Source organism: Vanacampus margaritifer, chromosome 14 (genome assembly GCF_051991255.1).
Source record: "Vanacampus margaritifer isolate UIUO_Vmar chromosome 14, RoL_Vmar_1.0, whole genome shotgun sequence".
Lineage (NCBI taxonomy): Eukaryota > Metazoa > Chordata > Actinopteri > Syngnathiformes > Syngnathidae > Vanacampus > Vanacampus margaritifer.
The window spans coordinates 17,038,526-17,053,201 of NC_135445.1; the positions used below are offsets into that span (position 1 = coordinate 17,038,526).

Consider the following 14,676-nt stretch of genomic DNA (forward strand, 5'->3'; position numbering starts at 1 on the left):
TCAAGCGGGAGTGAGATATGACAGGCACAAATCATTATCAAGTCAAACATGGGCTTTATCAATAGCTATGTTGTTAGATATGGCTTGCTCAAGGTTTACACTTCAAACCTACCATGCTGGGAGGATTCAATTACTATGCACATTGTGGGGGGGTTTACTGGCACCCAGAGGTGATGTTGCATATTGCAATCTCCTAAATATCTGATCCCTCATCCTTCCCCTTCTTAAAACCGTTTTGCGGATTTCTGAAGAAGAACCAGGGGGAAGTGATTCAGTGGCCAAGTATGTCTCCTGATCTGAACCCAATTGAACACCTACGGGGAATTCTAAAGAGAAAAGTTGAGCATCACTCTCCATCCAGCATCCAGTCTCTAAGAGAGGCCATTCTTGAAGAATGGAAAAAGATTGATGCAACAAAATGTTGCCAGCTTGTTCATTCAATGCCTAGAAGACTTAAAAATTGTGGAGGCCATACAAAGTACTAAATTTATAAAAAAAAAAAAATTGTGAAGTGTACTCATTTTTGCATCACCCTTGTTTGAGTAAAACTGAAAAATGTGTAATCAATTTTTTTTTATTAACCTTACTTCCATGTTATAAGTTAACCAGATGTATATTAAACTCTTGCCAACATTTTGGAAATAGTTTTTGTGTTCATTGAGATATTGTTTAAAATTTTACTTTTCAAAGGGGGTGTACTCATTTACGCTGAGCACTGTATATATATATATATATATATATATATATATATATATATATATATATATATATATATATATATATATATATATTACATTTAATCACTTATTACACACAGTTATAAGCTTAGTATGTGGGGAATGCCACACTGATATTGACTGATTGATTCTGAGGCACAAGGCACATTATAGTGATATTGACCCCAGTGCTCTAAGCAGCCATGACAATAATTAGAACATGTGATATCCTGTTAAAATAAATCCACATAGATATGGCGCGAGTTACAATTACAGCCCTAGAAAATATTTGCTTGTTCATGCCATTCAAACTTGGAGAGCAGAATGTAATTGTCATGGCAGCTGTCACTTGGGGAAAAACATGGTGAACAAATATGGCATTTAAAATCGACTGTCTTACAAGAGCAGCAGTGTAACAATTTGTGCCATTTCTCTAGCAACTGACTTATCACAACCGAGAAATGCCGCAATCAACATGACTTAGAAACCACTCAGCAGCAGTTTGACAATGGCTCAGGAAGTTTTATTCATTCGGTATGGAGCAGATGGTATATTTTATATTTATATATTAATTTGAGGAAAACTCAACAAATATTATTTGTTAGTTCAGCCTACTCCTGCCTGCCTCAGCGCAGCTGGAGTGTGACGCCATGATGGTGTAGGTCAGCATACTCTCAATACTGGAGCGGTAGAAACTCACCAGCAGCTGTGTGTGCAGGTTTTCCTTCCTGACAGCTCTTAGTGTCAGATTGCTCAGTGAACGCAAATCTCACTCGTATGACCTCATCCAGGTAGGCTGCCTCGTTCTCCCCTGTTATCAGTCCCACCACTGTCGTTTCGTCAGCAACTTGACAAAGATGTTCTCTGGGTGGGTTCATTGGTTTGTTTAGTTTTATTAGAGCTCAAGACAAATAATGGCTAAAGTTCTTGTTGTTGATGTTGTTTCAAAATGACTCAAAATACAGTCTTCCAAATTATTATGTACAACAGTGGAAATTAATCAAATAAAATAATAGGTTGGAGGAAAAAAACTCAAAATGGCCATATTTTTTCAGTAACAACCAAAATCACATCTTTACACCCAAGCTACATGTGTGTATGTAAATGTTGAATTCATAACCCAACATATTTTACAGAGGTCATTTTGCTTAAAATTGCTCTTCCTGGTTATTTTATACAGTACAGGTTGTTTGGATTTCCACTTCTTAATAGTACATAGTGAGACTGTTCTTTTGGAAACTGTTCGTTTGAATCGGTTGGAACAAGACACACTAAACGCAAACACTAGATGAGATTGTGGGCCATCTGTGTTTACTTCAAGGGCTACTACTTCTCCTCTGTACTGAAAAAAAAAAAAGAACAGTGAGGAGCAAATCACACTTATGGAGTTAGTATGCTCACTGAGCTAGAGTATTACACGATAGGCCACAGTCATTTTGGGAGTTGTTCTATCATACACTCTAAAAACAGTTGGGTCAAAAGTAACCCAATTATGGATCAACAGTGGATCGATCCACTTTATCAACTTTCTGGGTTGTTTTATACAAAATGACTCAATTTTTTTGACCCATGTAAAGGATCTGACCAATATTTAAGAGTTGTTTTACACTAAAAGATCCATTTCTTGACTCAAAATTGGTTCAAATAAACCCAAGTAGAGGATCGGTCCATTTTTCACCCATAGTTGGTTTATTTTTGACGTAACTGTTTTTAGAGTGTAGTCAGTAACATGACATTACTCACGCTTCACTCTAAAAATGGGTCAAAAAATAACCCAGTTTGGGTCAAAAAGGGATTGGCCCAACAGCTTGGGTTAATCTTTGAAACCAAAATGTTGAGTTAGATAAATAACCCCCAAAAAAACAATTCAAAAATGTGTTTTTCATTTTTGGTTGTCAAAATGATTAACACACTCTAAAAACATTTAAGTCAACAATAACCCAATTTGGGTCAAAACGGGACTGCTTGTCAATTTGACCCATTTTTGGAGAGATTGTTGTACAAAACTGGGTCAATTCAAGGATTTTTTTGTGTTTGTTGTTTTTTTTTTTAAACGACCCAATTTTGGTGGTGGTTTCAACACCCAAAAATTGGGTCAAATTGACCCAAGTAGTGACTTGCTCCATATTTGACCCAACTCTTTTTAGAGTGTATACAAAACCCCACAAATTGGGTTATGGATTATTAATTTGACCCCACTTTTTGGTTGAAACGAATAACCCCAAAATTTGGGTTGGTCCCCTTTTAAACCAAATTTGGGTTATTTTGGACCCAGCTGTTTTAGAGTGCACACAAAACCCAAAACTGGGTCAATTTAACAATGTTTTGGGGTTGTTTTGTATAGACGACCCTTTTTTTCTGTTGTTGTTGTTGTTGTTTTTACGGGGGCGGGGGGAGGAAGGTGTTTTCACAAAACCCAAAAAATTGGGTCAAATTGACCCGAGTAGTGACTCGGCCCACAGCTTTGTTTAAAATGTAATGTAATGCATAATGTAAAAAATAAAGTACGAAACATTAGGAAAATTAGTCCACAGGCACATACTGATTCAGTCAGAGGATAAAACAAGACTGAGAAACTGCCACTTTGAAAATGTTTTGCAATATGTATTTTCCCACAAATGTGTGTCTGACACTTAAGCATTCAAGTGAATGTGATATGTCAAGCCATCAAAGGTTGCCACCATAGAAAAGAAAAATCGTCACTTGAAGTTGGCTGGAGTCTGCTTTTGCCCTACTTTGAAATGGGTCTATCCACAGTTTGGCACAGCGTGCTTCAACGTATAATCAGAATGCAAATTTGCGTGACTTGGCCCTACCAAACCTGACAGCAATAAATCTCAGTGACACTGCCGTCACGCTCTAAACTGAGAAAGGATGGACAAATATATGCCGCATTCAAGCCCGAGAGGCAAACTGGGACATGAGGGCCTGCAGTCACTTCATGTGTTGTTTACATCAGTAAATTGCAACTTCAAATTAATGTGTAATAAATTAATATTGAGGGGGGGGCTTAAATACCACAAATCCATATGGGGACTGATAAAACATTAATTAATCTATTTATTTTTTTTATCTTTATTTAGCCAGATAAAAATGTTTGTGAACTAATTGTCATTTACAAACATAACCTGGTCAAACATAGCAGAATGAGGAGATTGGTGTTGAAGCTGCACGCAAAAGCAATGCAGTGTATGACCAATGTGTGGACAATGCTGTATGCATACTATGTTCTGTCTTCATAAATATTTCAGCATAATGTTGTGCATTTATCTTCAAGAAATAGGCTGTAGCAATTTGCCTGATTGTCTAAATCAAATTCAGTGCACCAACAGAAGTGAATTAGGTGAGCACAGAAGCTGTTTTGGATACATGCCCAGAGGTGCATAAGGAGATTGACATTTAAAATCTTGTCTCTTATTTACCTAGTTTCCAAATGTGCAAAGTATTAACAGTTGTAGGAACATGTGCTTTTGGGTGTGTGTGCTTTTATATGTGTGTGTGTGTGTGTGTGTGTGTGTGTGTGTGTGTGTGTGTGTGTGTGTGTGTGTGTGTGTGTGTGCGTGTGTGTGTGTGTGTGTGTGTGTGTGTGTGTGTGTGTGTGTGTGTATGTGTGTGTCAAATTGAACCATCATCACTCAATGGACTTATTATACAATACAAGTGAGAATGATAGTGTGTTCTGCAGACTGGCACTGAGCCTTTAGTGATGCTAAAAGTCCGGTGACTTTTTCCACTGGTGCCCTTTTGTGAATGAAGTGCAACCCACCGTGGGCTAAACCTCTGATCAATGCAGAGTTAAACAGAGTTAAAAATAACGATCTCAGATTAAATGAAAAATTACACAAGGTAAATCGATATATCCTAAATTCCTAATGGTAAATCATCTTCCCATTCAGCTTCTGTTTAACTGGATTCATCTTTCCATTTTGTATTCTGCTTATTTTGTTGAGGGTTGCAGGAACTACATGGAGCCTTAGCCTTTCTCAGCTTAATTTAGCAGACGATACAAACTGGACTGGTCACTAATTCGGTGAAACCTTAATTTTACCTTGCCGCTCAAAGTGGAATACAGTACGTGTCCCATCAATGTAGCCATTTGAACTTGAAAATCCTGAAATGGGCTGTTAGTCACCATAGACGAAGAACGCAACAAGAATTGCTGACTTATCCATTTTCACGATAATAAGGTGTGCATCTTGTGAAATGCACAATGTTGGATGACAGCGCTTTAGTTCAAGGCGTGCCGGCTCATAAACTCCCTCTATCTCAGCATATTTAGTTCAATTCACTACTAAATATGTGGAAGCAGACTTTTTATTTGCCTGGGGAGAAACATGTCCTTAGCGTGGCACAAGTTTAGAATTTTATATTTTAGATGCTGTCTTCTAACAGTACTCACCATGAGGTTTGTTTTACAGAAGACTAACATTTTTCAGTGGAAACAGTTTAGCAAGTACACTGAATGAACATTATGTTTGTCACATGACATTGAAGAGCAGAGCCAGTCAGATGAACAAGTACATGCCTTAAGTTAAGTATATTGCACTAATTTCACATGCAGTTAAGTGTTGCTTTATATTATTGTGAATATGTCTTATGATTATGATGAATAATAATATTTTTTGTCAAGGTTGTGTGAGGGTTGAGGACCCAGATGCAGGGAATCAGGGAGGCGAGGCACGTGTGCACTCAAACAAAATGGGAATTTAATCTCCAAAATAACAAGTTACAAAGTAACTAAACAAACAATACGAAGACTTGAGCAATTTGACCAACCAACCAGCAGCAAGACATGACAAGGACAATGAACCAACAAGGATTGAGAGAAAACAGGGAAATTATGCTGCATTCGAGGAAGGTCGGAAGTCGAACTTTTCCAACTTCATACCAGGAAGTATGCACAGGAACGCCCCTTTGAACTCAGAGAAGTCAGGGGAGGGGGACCCCGACTTCACTCAATGTGAGCGGCAAAAACATACTTTACATTATTATAGACAAATGTATCTATTTATTTATTATGACATTAATTTAGTCATTCAGAAAAAGTAACTACATAACCCAACAGGATTTTCACTGACTGGTGTTAACCAGGAAAAACAAACAAATCAACCATCTTTGTTGTTTACATTTGCCGCAAATGCATTGAGGTCGGAACTGGGAGAATCCACGTGGGATATATCCGACTTCCCACCTTCTTCGAATGCAGCATAAATACACGCGCTGACGAGCCAGCGAGAGCCAGCTGGACAAGAGACAAGTAGCTGAAGGAGCTGATTGGATGACAAGCACAAGTGGACACAATAAACCTTAACGAGACAGACTTTGACAAAAGGGGCACAAGGAAAACATGACAACCAAATCAACAAAACACATATAATGAGACTTTTGTTTATTTTGGGAGCATTTGTAAAATTAAATAAATTTTTTACTCATTTTTTTCTTTAGTTTTTACTTCCCTTTCAATTTTGAAAACATGAGTCCAATTTTTATGTCACTGCATTTATCAGTTCATTCATTCAAGCATGTTTTCTTCTGTACAAATAAATGTATAAGATGCACTAAAACACCCTCAACCTTGACATAAATGTACTCTTCTAAGAAACATTTTTCACAAGCTTGTAGTTTAGCTTTACAAAATATATCCTTTTTTGCTGGCTTTTGCAAATATAAGGTGAAATCATGTGGAGAATTTCCTGCAAACTCAACTTTGTCAAATGAGGCTTTTTTTACCTCTCGTCCATTTTGTGTTCAATTAGCTGGATCCAATCTCTATAATATTTATTTATTGTATAACTTTTCTTGACCGTCTTTACTGTATGTGAGAATTGATCAAGAGTGTAAATGCTGCAAAAAGATAATTTATCAATATTTTTTGAATAACCTGGTCTTTGTATGTCCCTTTCTCCAAGCGTGGCGGTTCAGCTCACAGCTGTGGTCAGCTAAAGGTGGGTCAGGTGATCCTGGAGGTGAACGGGGTTTCCCTGAGGGGCCGTGAACACAAGGACGCCGCACGCCTCATCGCTGAGGCCTTCAAGACCAAAGAGAGGGACTATGTGGACTTTCTGGTGACTGAGTTCAATGTAGCACTATAGTTGATTGAGAGACCAGCAGGGGAGGAGGACATTTTTATGTTGAAATGGCACAACTCTTTGGAGGTGGACGGAAAGGAAAGTCCACCTCATCTGTTACAAAATCTAGTTTCTACCACGGAGCTGTTCTCGATTTCTTTTCAACATGTTACCTCTCCGCTGTGAGACCTTATGCACTACAGTAGATAATAGCAAAGCCTATATAATCTATATTTTGCTCACTTGATATTGAAATGAATGGATTGGCCTCCATTTGAAATCGAATTCTTGCAGTCGTCCAAGTTAGCGCAGTCAATTTATTTTGTTAGTTCTTGGCTACTGCACCTGCTAAGACTGCTCCTACTCGGCTTTCCTAGTTTGAATTTATATATGTACAGATGAATAAATATAGATGTATAAATGAGCTATATATGACATATAAACCCATGGAAACATATACACATATATTTAAAAATAAAAATGAATCGGAGCAGCTCACATCTGTCAGATAAATGTTGTCCGCTGAAGCATCAAACGAATGAGTATCATGGAAGGGAGCTGAAGAGAACCCCCGCAAGCACAATGAGAACGTGCAAACGTTTGACTGCTGAACCCTCGTGACAGTGCTAACCACTGTGCCATGCTTCCAGATTCAAATCATATTTTCTCTTTCAGTACAGCCAGACTGTCATTTTGTTTTCATTATTATCAAGGACCAAAACTGCCAAAATTAAAAATAAATAAATGACTAAATAAATAAATAAAGTGAAAAGAAAAACGGATCTAAAAATACAATTCAAATTTTTATAAAAAATAAATGAATATATAAATACAATGCTAATACATAAATATAAATGGAAATGAATTTATATTTATGTATTAGCCAATTTCCCCTGGATTGGCTGTCAACAAGTTCAGGCTCTACTGCCCGAAGCCAGCTGGGATAGGCTCCAGGGCCCCCCGCGACCCTTGTGAGGACTAAGCGGTTAAGAAAATGGATGGATATATTATTTCCATTTATATATATTTTTGTATTTAATTTTTTAATTATTTTTTTATATCTGTTTTTCTTTTTGCTTTATTTATTTATGCATTTATTTGTTTATTTATTTATTTAGTCATTTATTTTTTGTTTTGGTCCTCCATACATTATAAGCTAATGAAAGTACGTCATAGATCATGATCACGCCTGACAGCATAAACACTAATAAGAAGGGAGCGTATAATGAAGATACATGGAACACCTAAATGTGGACATGCGCTCAGTGGGTTTTATCATCTCTAATAAGTGTTTCACTTAAGACCACTCAGTGTTTTTCATGCTGCCGCTGCTCCTTCTACCTAGACCATTTTATTGTATAATTTCCAAGTCCCGGACTAATTAAACTCTCCAGGGAGCATGATGAAGCCATGCCCAGTGCAACAACTCAGGAGGGGGCAGTCAAAAGGATTGGAGAAGACAACTCTGCCAAAGAGCTTAGCTACAGTATACTCCTCACTCTTGGACACCCTTTCTCTCCATTTATAGAGAAAAACAATTAGGAGATAAAAAAAACAAAAAAAAAACAATTAGGAGATAGGATATCAGATAGCGTTAGAGAGATTGGGAGAAAATGGAAGGACTGGAACAAAATGTATCTTGTGTAAAGAGTAAACAAGATGTAACTGTTGTTGAACCTTTGAAGTTGAACACAATCTGTTGACGATGGCCCACCTTCAATTAGTTTGGAGTTGCTGAATACAATTGTGGAAAAAAAGACTTATTGACTGAATTATTGTCACAATACCTCTTTTAAAATGTGGTGCCCCATTTTGAGGTATTGGTGGGGAAACGGGGCAATATTGGGTAACTATCCGTTATAATTAGTTAATAGATCATTAGTAAACTGTTAATGAATGAGTTATTTACTAACAGTTAATGAGGAATAGTTGCAATTCAAGTATAATGTTCCAATAACATAAACTATTAACTGATACTTAACAAATCAATAGTATTTTATTTATAGCTTGTTTATGATCTATTACTCATTCAGTAGTTAGTAGGTATAAATCATTAACTATAACTCATTAGCTAACAGTTTATTAATGATTTATTAACTATCTACAAAAATCCTAGAAATAGAATAGAAAATCATTAACAAACTGTTGACAAACAACACATCATTAATGATTTATTAATTAACAGTTTACTAATGATCTATTAACTGGTTATAACGGAAAGTTAATATAAAGTGTTACCCAATATTGTAAAGTCTGATCAATATCTGGTGTTCCCGTTTTTGTGTCTAGTTTTGTATTTGCCAAAATAATTGCTCGTCGCCACATTGACAGGTTGTCACTCGCACTCATTAGTAGTGATACGCATTAGACAGTGATAATTTCGTCAACAAAAAAATTGTCATCACATTTTTCATCACTAAGAAAAAAATTCTGACAAAAAAATTCTGAAACGAAAACTAAAATAGAAGCCATTTATTGAGGCGATGATGATAACTAAAATTGACTCACAATTCCGTCAATGACTAAAACTAAAACAACACAGTGACAAAGATTCACTAAATCCAATCAGAAGGAATGAAACGCAGGTGGGACAACAACAAAAACACTCAGAAACTGTTCACTGCACTTTATTTAATGTTCAAACATGTTTACATTCATTCTACTGCTGTAAGATTAATCTTAGGCAATTTTTTCCTTTTATTTAGGTGAAAAGTAATTTCTAAGATGGCATATTATTGTCATTTCAACATGTTTCATTGAAACAAAGTTAAAAATGTCTTGCGTGTTAAACTACACTTAATAATTGTGTTTAGATTTTCTGTTTAATAGTTCAAATGTATGCTGAAGGAAAACATTGATTAATTAACTAAAATTGCTCTTTTAGTTTTGTCGAGTAAAATTTGATTAAAATTAAATACAATCAGATGACTAAATTAATGACTAAAACTTTAAATACATTTAAGTCAAAATACTCAAACTAAATGAATTTTTAGGGTCAAAATTAACACTGACGCCAGATCACTTCCCTATGGATATAACATGACCTGACCTGACCTGACCTGAGAGGCTTCCGGCTTGCATACAGCAGGAACTGACTTAAATGCACGTACAGCGCCTCGTCTGTCGTGTCTCATTTGTCACCAAATGGCCATCGTCAGTGACGGATTGATGGAGCTTGAGTGCGGAGAGTTGTGAAAATAATTCAGATTTGTCACAAAAATGCAAGACAACTTGCGATGTCACAGCTTCCCTCTTTGCAGGCAAGTATGGCTGCAAGCATGAGCTGTCATGGCCACAAATACGTTCTCGGAGCTATTCTAAGCTTACTTTAATACACCAAAAAATAAATAAATAAAAACAACGTTTGGATGCAATTTTTCTTGATAAACTATATATACTGTATTTCTGCTTCTGGGCGCCAAAGGTACACTTTAAAGTAGGCTAGGGAGATCCTCCAACATAATTTGAATGTGTATTATTGTACTTTTATTTTATGACACTTTATGACCAAACCAAAATCTCAACCTTAATGATGTATGGCAAAGGTATTTTTCGAGCAAACCTGTACAAACTCCATGTTCAGTTTTAATGATTCCACTGCATATTCAATTAACTATCAAATATATATTGTTCAAAAAAAAAATATATATATATATATATATATATATATATATATATATATATATATATATATATATATATATATATTGTGTGTATGCAGTCGAAAGTTACATTTGAGATGCGAAAAATGAATCTTTGTAGCTGTGCTGTGAAGATGCTTGTGTGGCAGATGGTGAGGACCTGCTGGGTTCATCATAACTTGCTCCCTGAAAATCACTTATAGTGTTCCTGAAAATTCTGTTTCTCAGAATGCACATGACAAAACAAATACAAAAAAAAATGGACCTGATCAGTCTTTCATCAATCTTTGTGACTATTGATAGAGGGAAAAAAGGAAATAGGATTTCAGCTCACAATTTACACTGGCTATGATTTAATTTGCTTTTCAGTCTCTTACATTACTCTTGTGTTTGAGTGCAACAGCCAATTATTTGTTCATCACTTCATTAAAAAGGATGTCCAAAAATGAATGTACTATTGTCACGGCAGCACTCAAACCCATCAAATGTGTTGTCAGCGTGATCTTGAAAGAAAAGCTGCTGCGCAACAGCTAAACAATTGAATATGCAATCAAACACAGACGCATTAACGAAAGCTTTTGTTATCTGTGTTGAGCATTTGCACATTACACATGATGTCACCTTTCAAAGAGCAGACGACATCATCGCATCGAAGCTTCTTGGTAGCAAATACAGTCAGTCTGAGAAATGCTATGTCATATGCCATTGAATTCAATTTCATTTTCCTCTTTTTGTTGAAAAGAATAAAACCATTTCAGATGTTTTTTTTTTAAATATATAACTGGTCTCAATCAGAAAAGACATTAACTTGTCATCCAATATGATTTGTTTTATGTTTCATTTTTCAATGGATAAAACAACTATAATATTAACTCATTCACTGCCATTGACGGCCATAGACGTCAAAAATTCATTTGAACTATTTCTATTAGTTTAACATTTTTTTTCCACATTTGTTAACAAGAGTATGAAAACCTAGATTTTTTTTTGTCTGACGCATATATTTTTAATCTTATCTTTTCTTTTTTTTATTAGGGGCATCAGGCGATTACAATTTTTAATTGTAATTAATCACATGACTTCACTAGTTAACTCAAGATTAATTACAAATTTTACATCTCTTCTAAATGTTCAATACATTTTTTTCTAGGTTTTCATACTCTTGTTAACAAAAATGGGAAAAAATGTGAAACTATTAGAAATAGTTAAAATGAATTTTTGACAACTATAGTCGTCAATGGCAGTGAATGAGTTAAACAGTGGAACCTCTTATCTTTTATCTCTCCCACAATAATAAAACCCAGTTACAGCATCACAGTGTCGCCATCTTAAAACTGTTATTGAAGTCAACCCCAAAACACCACATTGTGATTAATATTGCTTTTGTGGAATATGTGTTCACCTTGTAAAGCCCGAAGCATGAAATAATTGACAGGAAATTTGGATTCTTTGAAAATGGAGCCTTAATTGGTTATTTTGGACAAGATTTTTTTTTTAATATATATATATATATATATATATATATATATATATATATATATTTATTTATTTATTTATTTTAAATCAACTTCCACGTGACCTTTGATCTGTATCATATTTGATACGTCTCTTTTAAATCTTAATTTAATAAACTAAGGTTGACTTTGCCTTTGCATGTACCAGAAGATTAAATATTCAAATTTTACTTCATTTTTAAATTTCTTTCATGAGAAAAGTGTACAGTCGTGTAGTTAGTCACATTGCAAATGCACCTTACGCATCTTTTTAAACATTTACCAGTGTATAATGTTATTATATATTTGCATACATGAAAACAATAAAACGCTAGCCAATACCTTTAATAACAAGTCAGTCAGTGGCTTTTTTTGGTGATACCAAAAGAGCCATTTTTCAGCAAATGGTGACGAATGTGGGAAAAGAAGAACGCTTCTGTTACCAGACGATGCACATTAGCTTTATGCCTTTGTCATTTGTCATTAAACTACTTTATTGTTTTTATGGTTTAATTATAGTTTAATTTTAACAATGGGTAGCTTAGCCAGTTGGAGGTCGACCAGTGTCCCATAATGGATTGTGTTCAACCTTAAAGGAGCCACTAAACACTAAAAATTTGTGGACTTTGATCTCCCTAGCTGAGGTTAATGTTGTAAACACCGTTGGCAGTCGATAAGGAATTTCTCAAGCAAGACAGGAGGGCCACTTGGAACTTGTGTGCTATTAACCCCCCTTCTCCTCTCCTGCCCCCCACTCGCCTGTCTAGCCGCACCGCTCTGCACTGATTCAGGCTTCAATGCGTTTACCTGTGCCATTACTTGACAATACGACCGCAAATTCCCTGCCTTTGTTGCTTATCCTGGTTTGCACTGTTCTTTTCTATTCTGCAATGTGACGCTTAGCATTAGTAACTTGCGGAAGGAACAATCGAACACATCGTGTTTGTGTAGAAGCAAACTTGTTTGGGCCAAGCGTTCTCAGACCAGGGTCGTGTACGGTGCGAAATGCTCATACTAATCAAACAAACTGGACTTTTAGATGTCTTCTGTGAGTGCGCCTAAAATGTTCCACTACTGGCTTTACAATGCTCAGGTGAATTGTTGACTAATGCAACTCTCAGAAAGGCAACATGACAAGAAAGGTCCATTACAGTTGTTATTTTTCTCTGTTTTTTTTTATTTTTTCAATTCACAATGTATGTTTAATTAAAGACTCACCAAAGAGTGATAAAATGTTTGTCTAATATAACTCTGGAATGAACCCATCTTTTAAAAATATGTCAATAGCATTAAGGGCCTCAGTGACCTGCTATTAAAAAGGAGGGAGAGTCGCGGGAGGAAGTAATGGCAGCTTCGGACAGTCTCATTAATCACACGCCACCATGATAGCAGTCTGGCCTTCGCTCTGACACGGTGGCATAGACTTAAGCAACACACACTCCCAACAGTGACTTTGTCTTCACTCAAAACTTCTTCATCAGTGTGCCTCCTCTTATATTAGCCGGTTAGTTTTGGTTATTGTTTAGCTTCCGCCCTGGGATGCTCTACATATGCCTTTTTTCATCTTCTTTTTTTTTTTGTTTCTCGTCTGTCACATTTCTCATGTTGTTCGCCTGCTCCCAGCACATTTGAACAAGGAGGGTTATACAATGCTATTTATACAGAAAGTGTGTTTAATTTTTCAATAAAGATAACTGCACAAAAACCTTCAGGTGTATGATGGAGAGAGCTTGGCTCATTTTTTTTTAAGTGAACAAGGTGATGCTTTCATTTCTGTTTTTCTGAAAGTCAAATAATTACAGAAATGTATACTTCAAGCCATTGTTTGGTTTTAAGATAACTTTAAATTAGAGCTAGCATAAGCAGTTTGGAAAATGGATGGATGGATTGATTTAAAATTTGGGGGCAATATGTCTCAGCCAGTTTGGGGTTAGATGTCACATATGCAAAGAATGAGCTAATGAAAAATGTATGCTGGCACCTTGGTTTATATACGCCAGTCTGACTAGTGAGGAAATTTGTTGTCAGTTTTATTTGAGCGATTATAATTAAATCTCCCAATTGTTAACTGTTCAAGTTTTTTATTTTTTTATCTTGAATTTTCTGTTTAAGAAAGGTCAAACTGGCATGTGAGGCTATGTACCTAAGGACTTGAATCTTGCATAATATTTTGTTAAATGGCTAAGCTCAATGAAATGTTCAAGCTCAATGACAAAATATGTTTTATGACTGACTTCAATGTTCACTTTGAAGTGTGTTAAAGGTGAACAGGAATTAGTTGGTCCATGTGTTATTAGTTGCAAAATCCAATGTGACATCCCACCCCATAGAGTGAGACAAATTAGCTGATGGTGGGGCAACATGTCACATGTTTACACTCTCTATTTAATTGCTTATAACTCAGCACTGAGACACAAAATGAAAATGACAATATTACGAAATATATCCTTAAGATCTTAATCTTTCAAGTGGTACACATTTTGTATGATGTTTAATTCCAAGAAATATGCAAGAGTGTAAAAAGTGTCACATCAAGTTCTGGTCTCTCTTACCACCTGAAAAATAAAAAATAAATAAAAATACATGTACCACAATAGTTAATAAACAACAGTAAAAAATAAAATAAAAAAAACATGTCGCGTAGAGAAATGAGTTTGAAGTTTTATTCCTAAAAAAAATACAGTATGTTATTATATTTTTAGCAACTGTGACATTATGCACAGGTGAAACACTAAGTCTATGTCCAAATATACAAAAA

General features: G+C 35.6%; 1 protein-coding gene across 6 annotated transcripts in view; it reads left to right on the forward strand.

Annotated features, from left to right (window-relative positions):
• Nucleotides 1-7,282, forward strand: part of whrna (whirlin a) — a 146,279-nt gene extending 138,997 nt beyond the window's left edge. For all 6 annotated transcript variants that reach the window (XM_077542439.1, XM_077542440.1, XM_077542441.1 and 3 more), the window contains one exon: nt 6,626-7,282. In XM_077542439.1, coding sequence (XP_077398565.1) covers nt 6,626-6,808 — 183 coding nt within the window. In that variant the 3' untranslated portion in view covers nt 6,809-7,282. The remainder of the gene's footprint in view (nt 1-6,625) is intronic.
• Nucleotides 7,283-14,676: the final 7,394 nt, after the last annotated feature.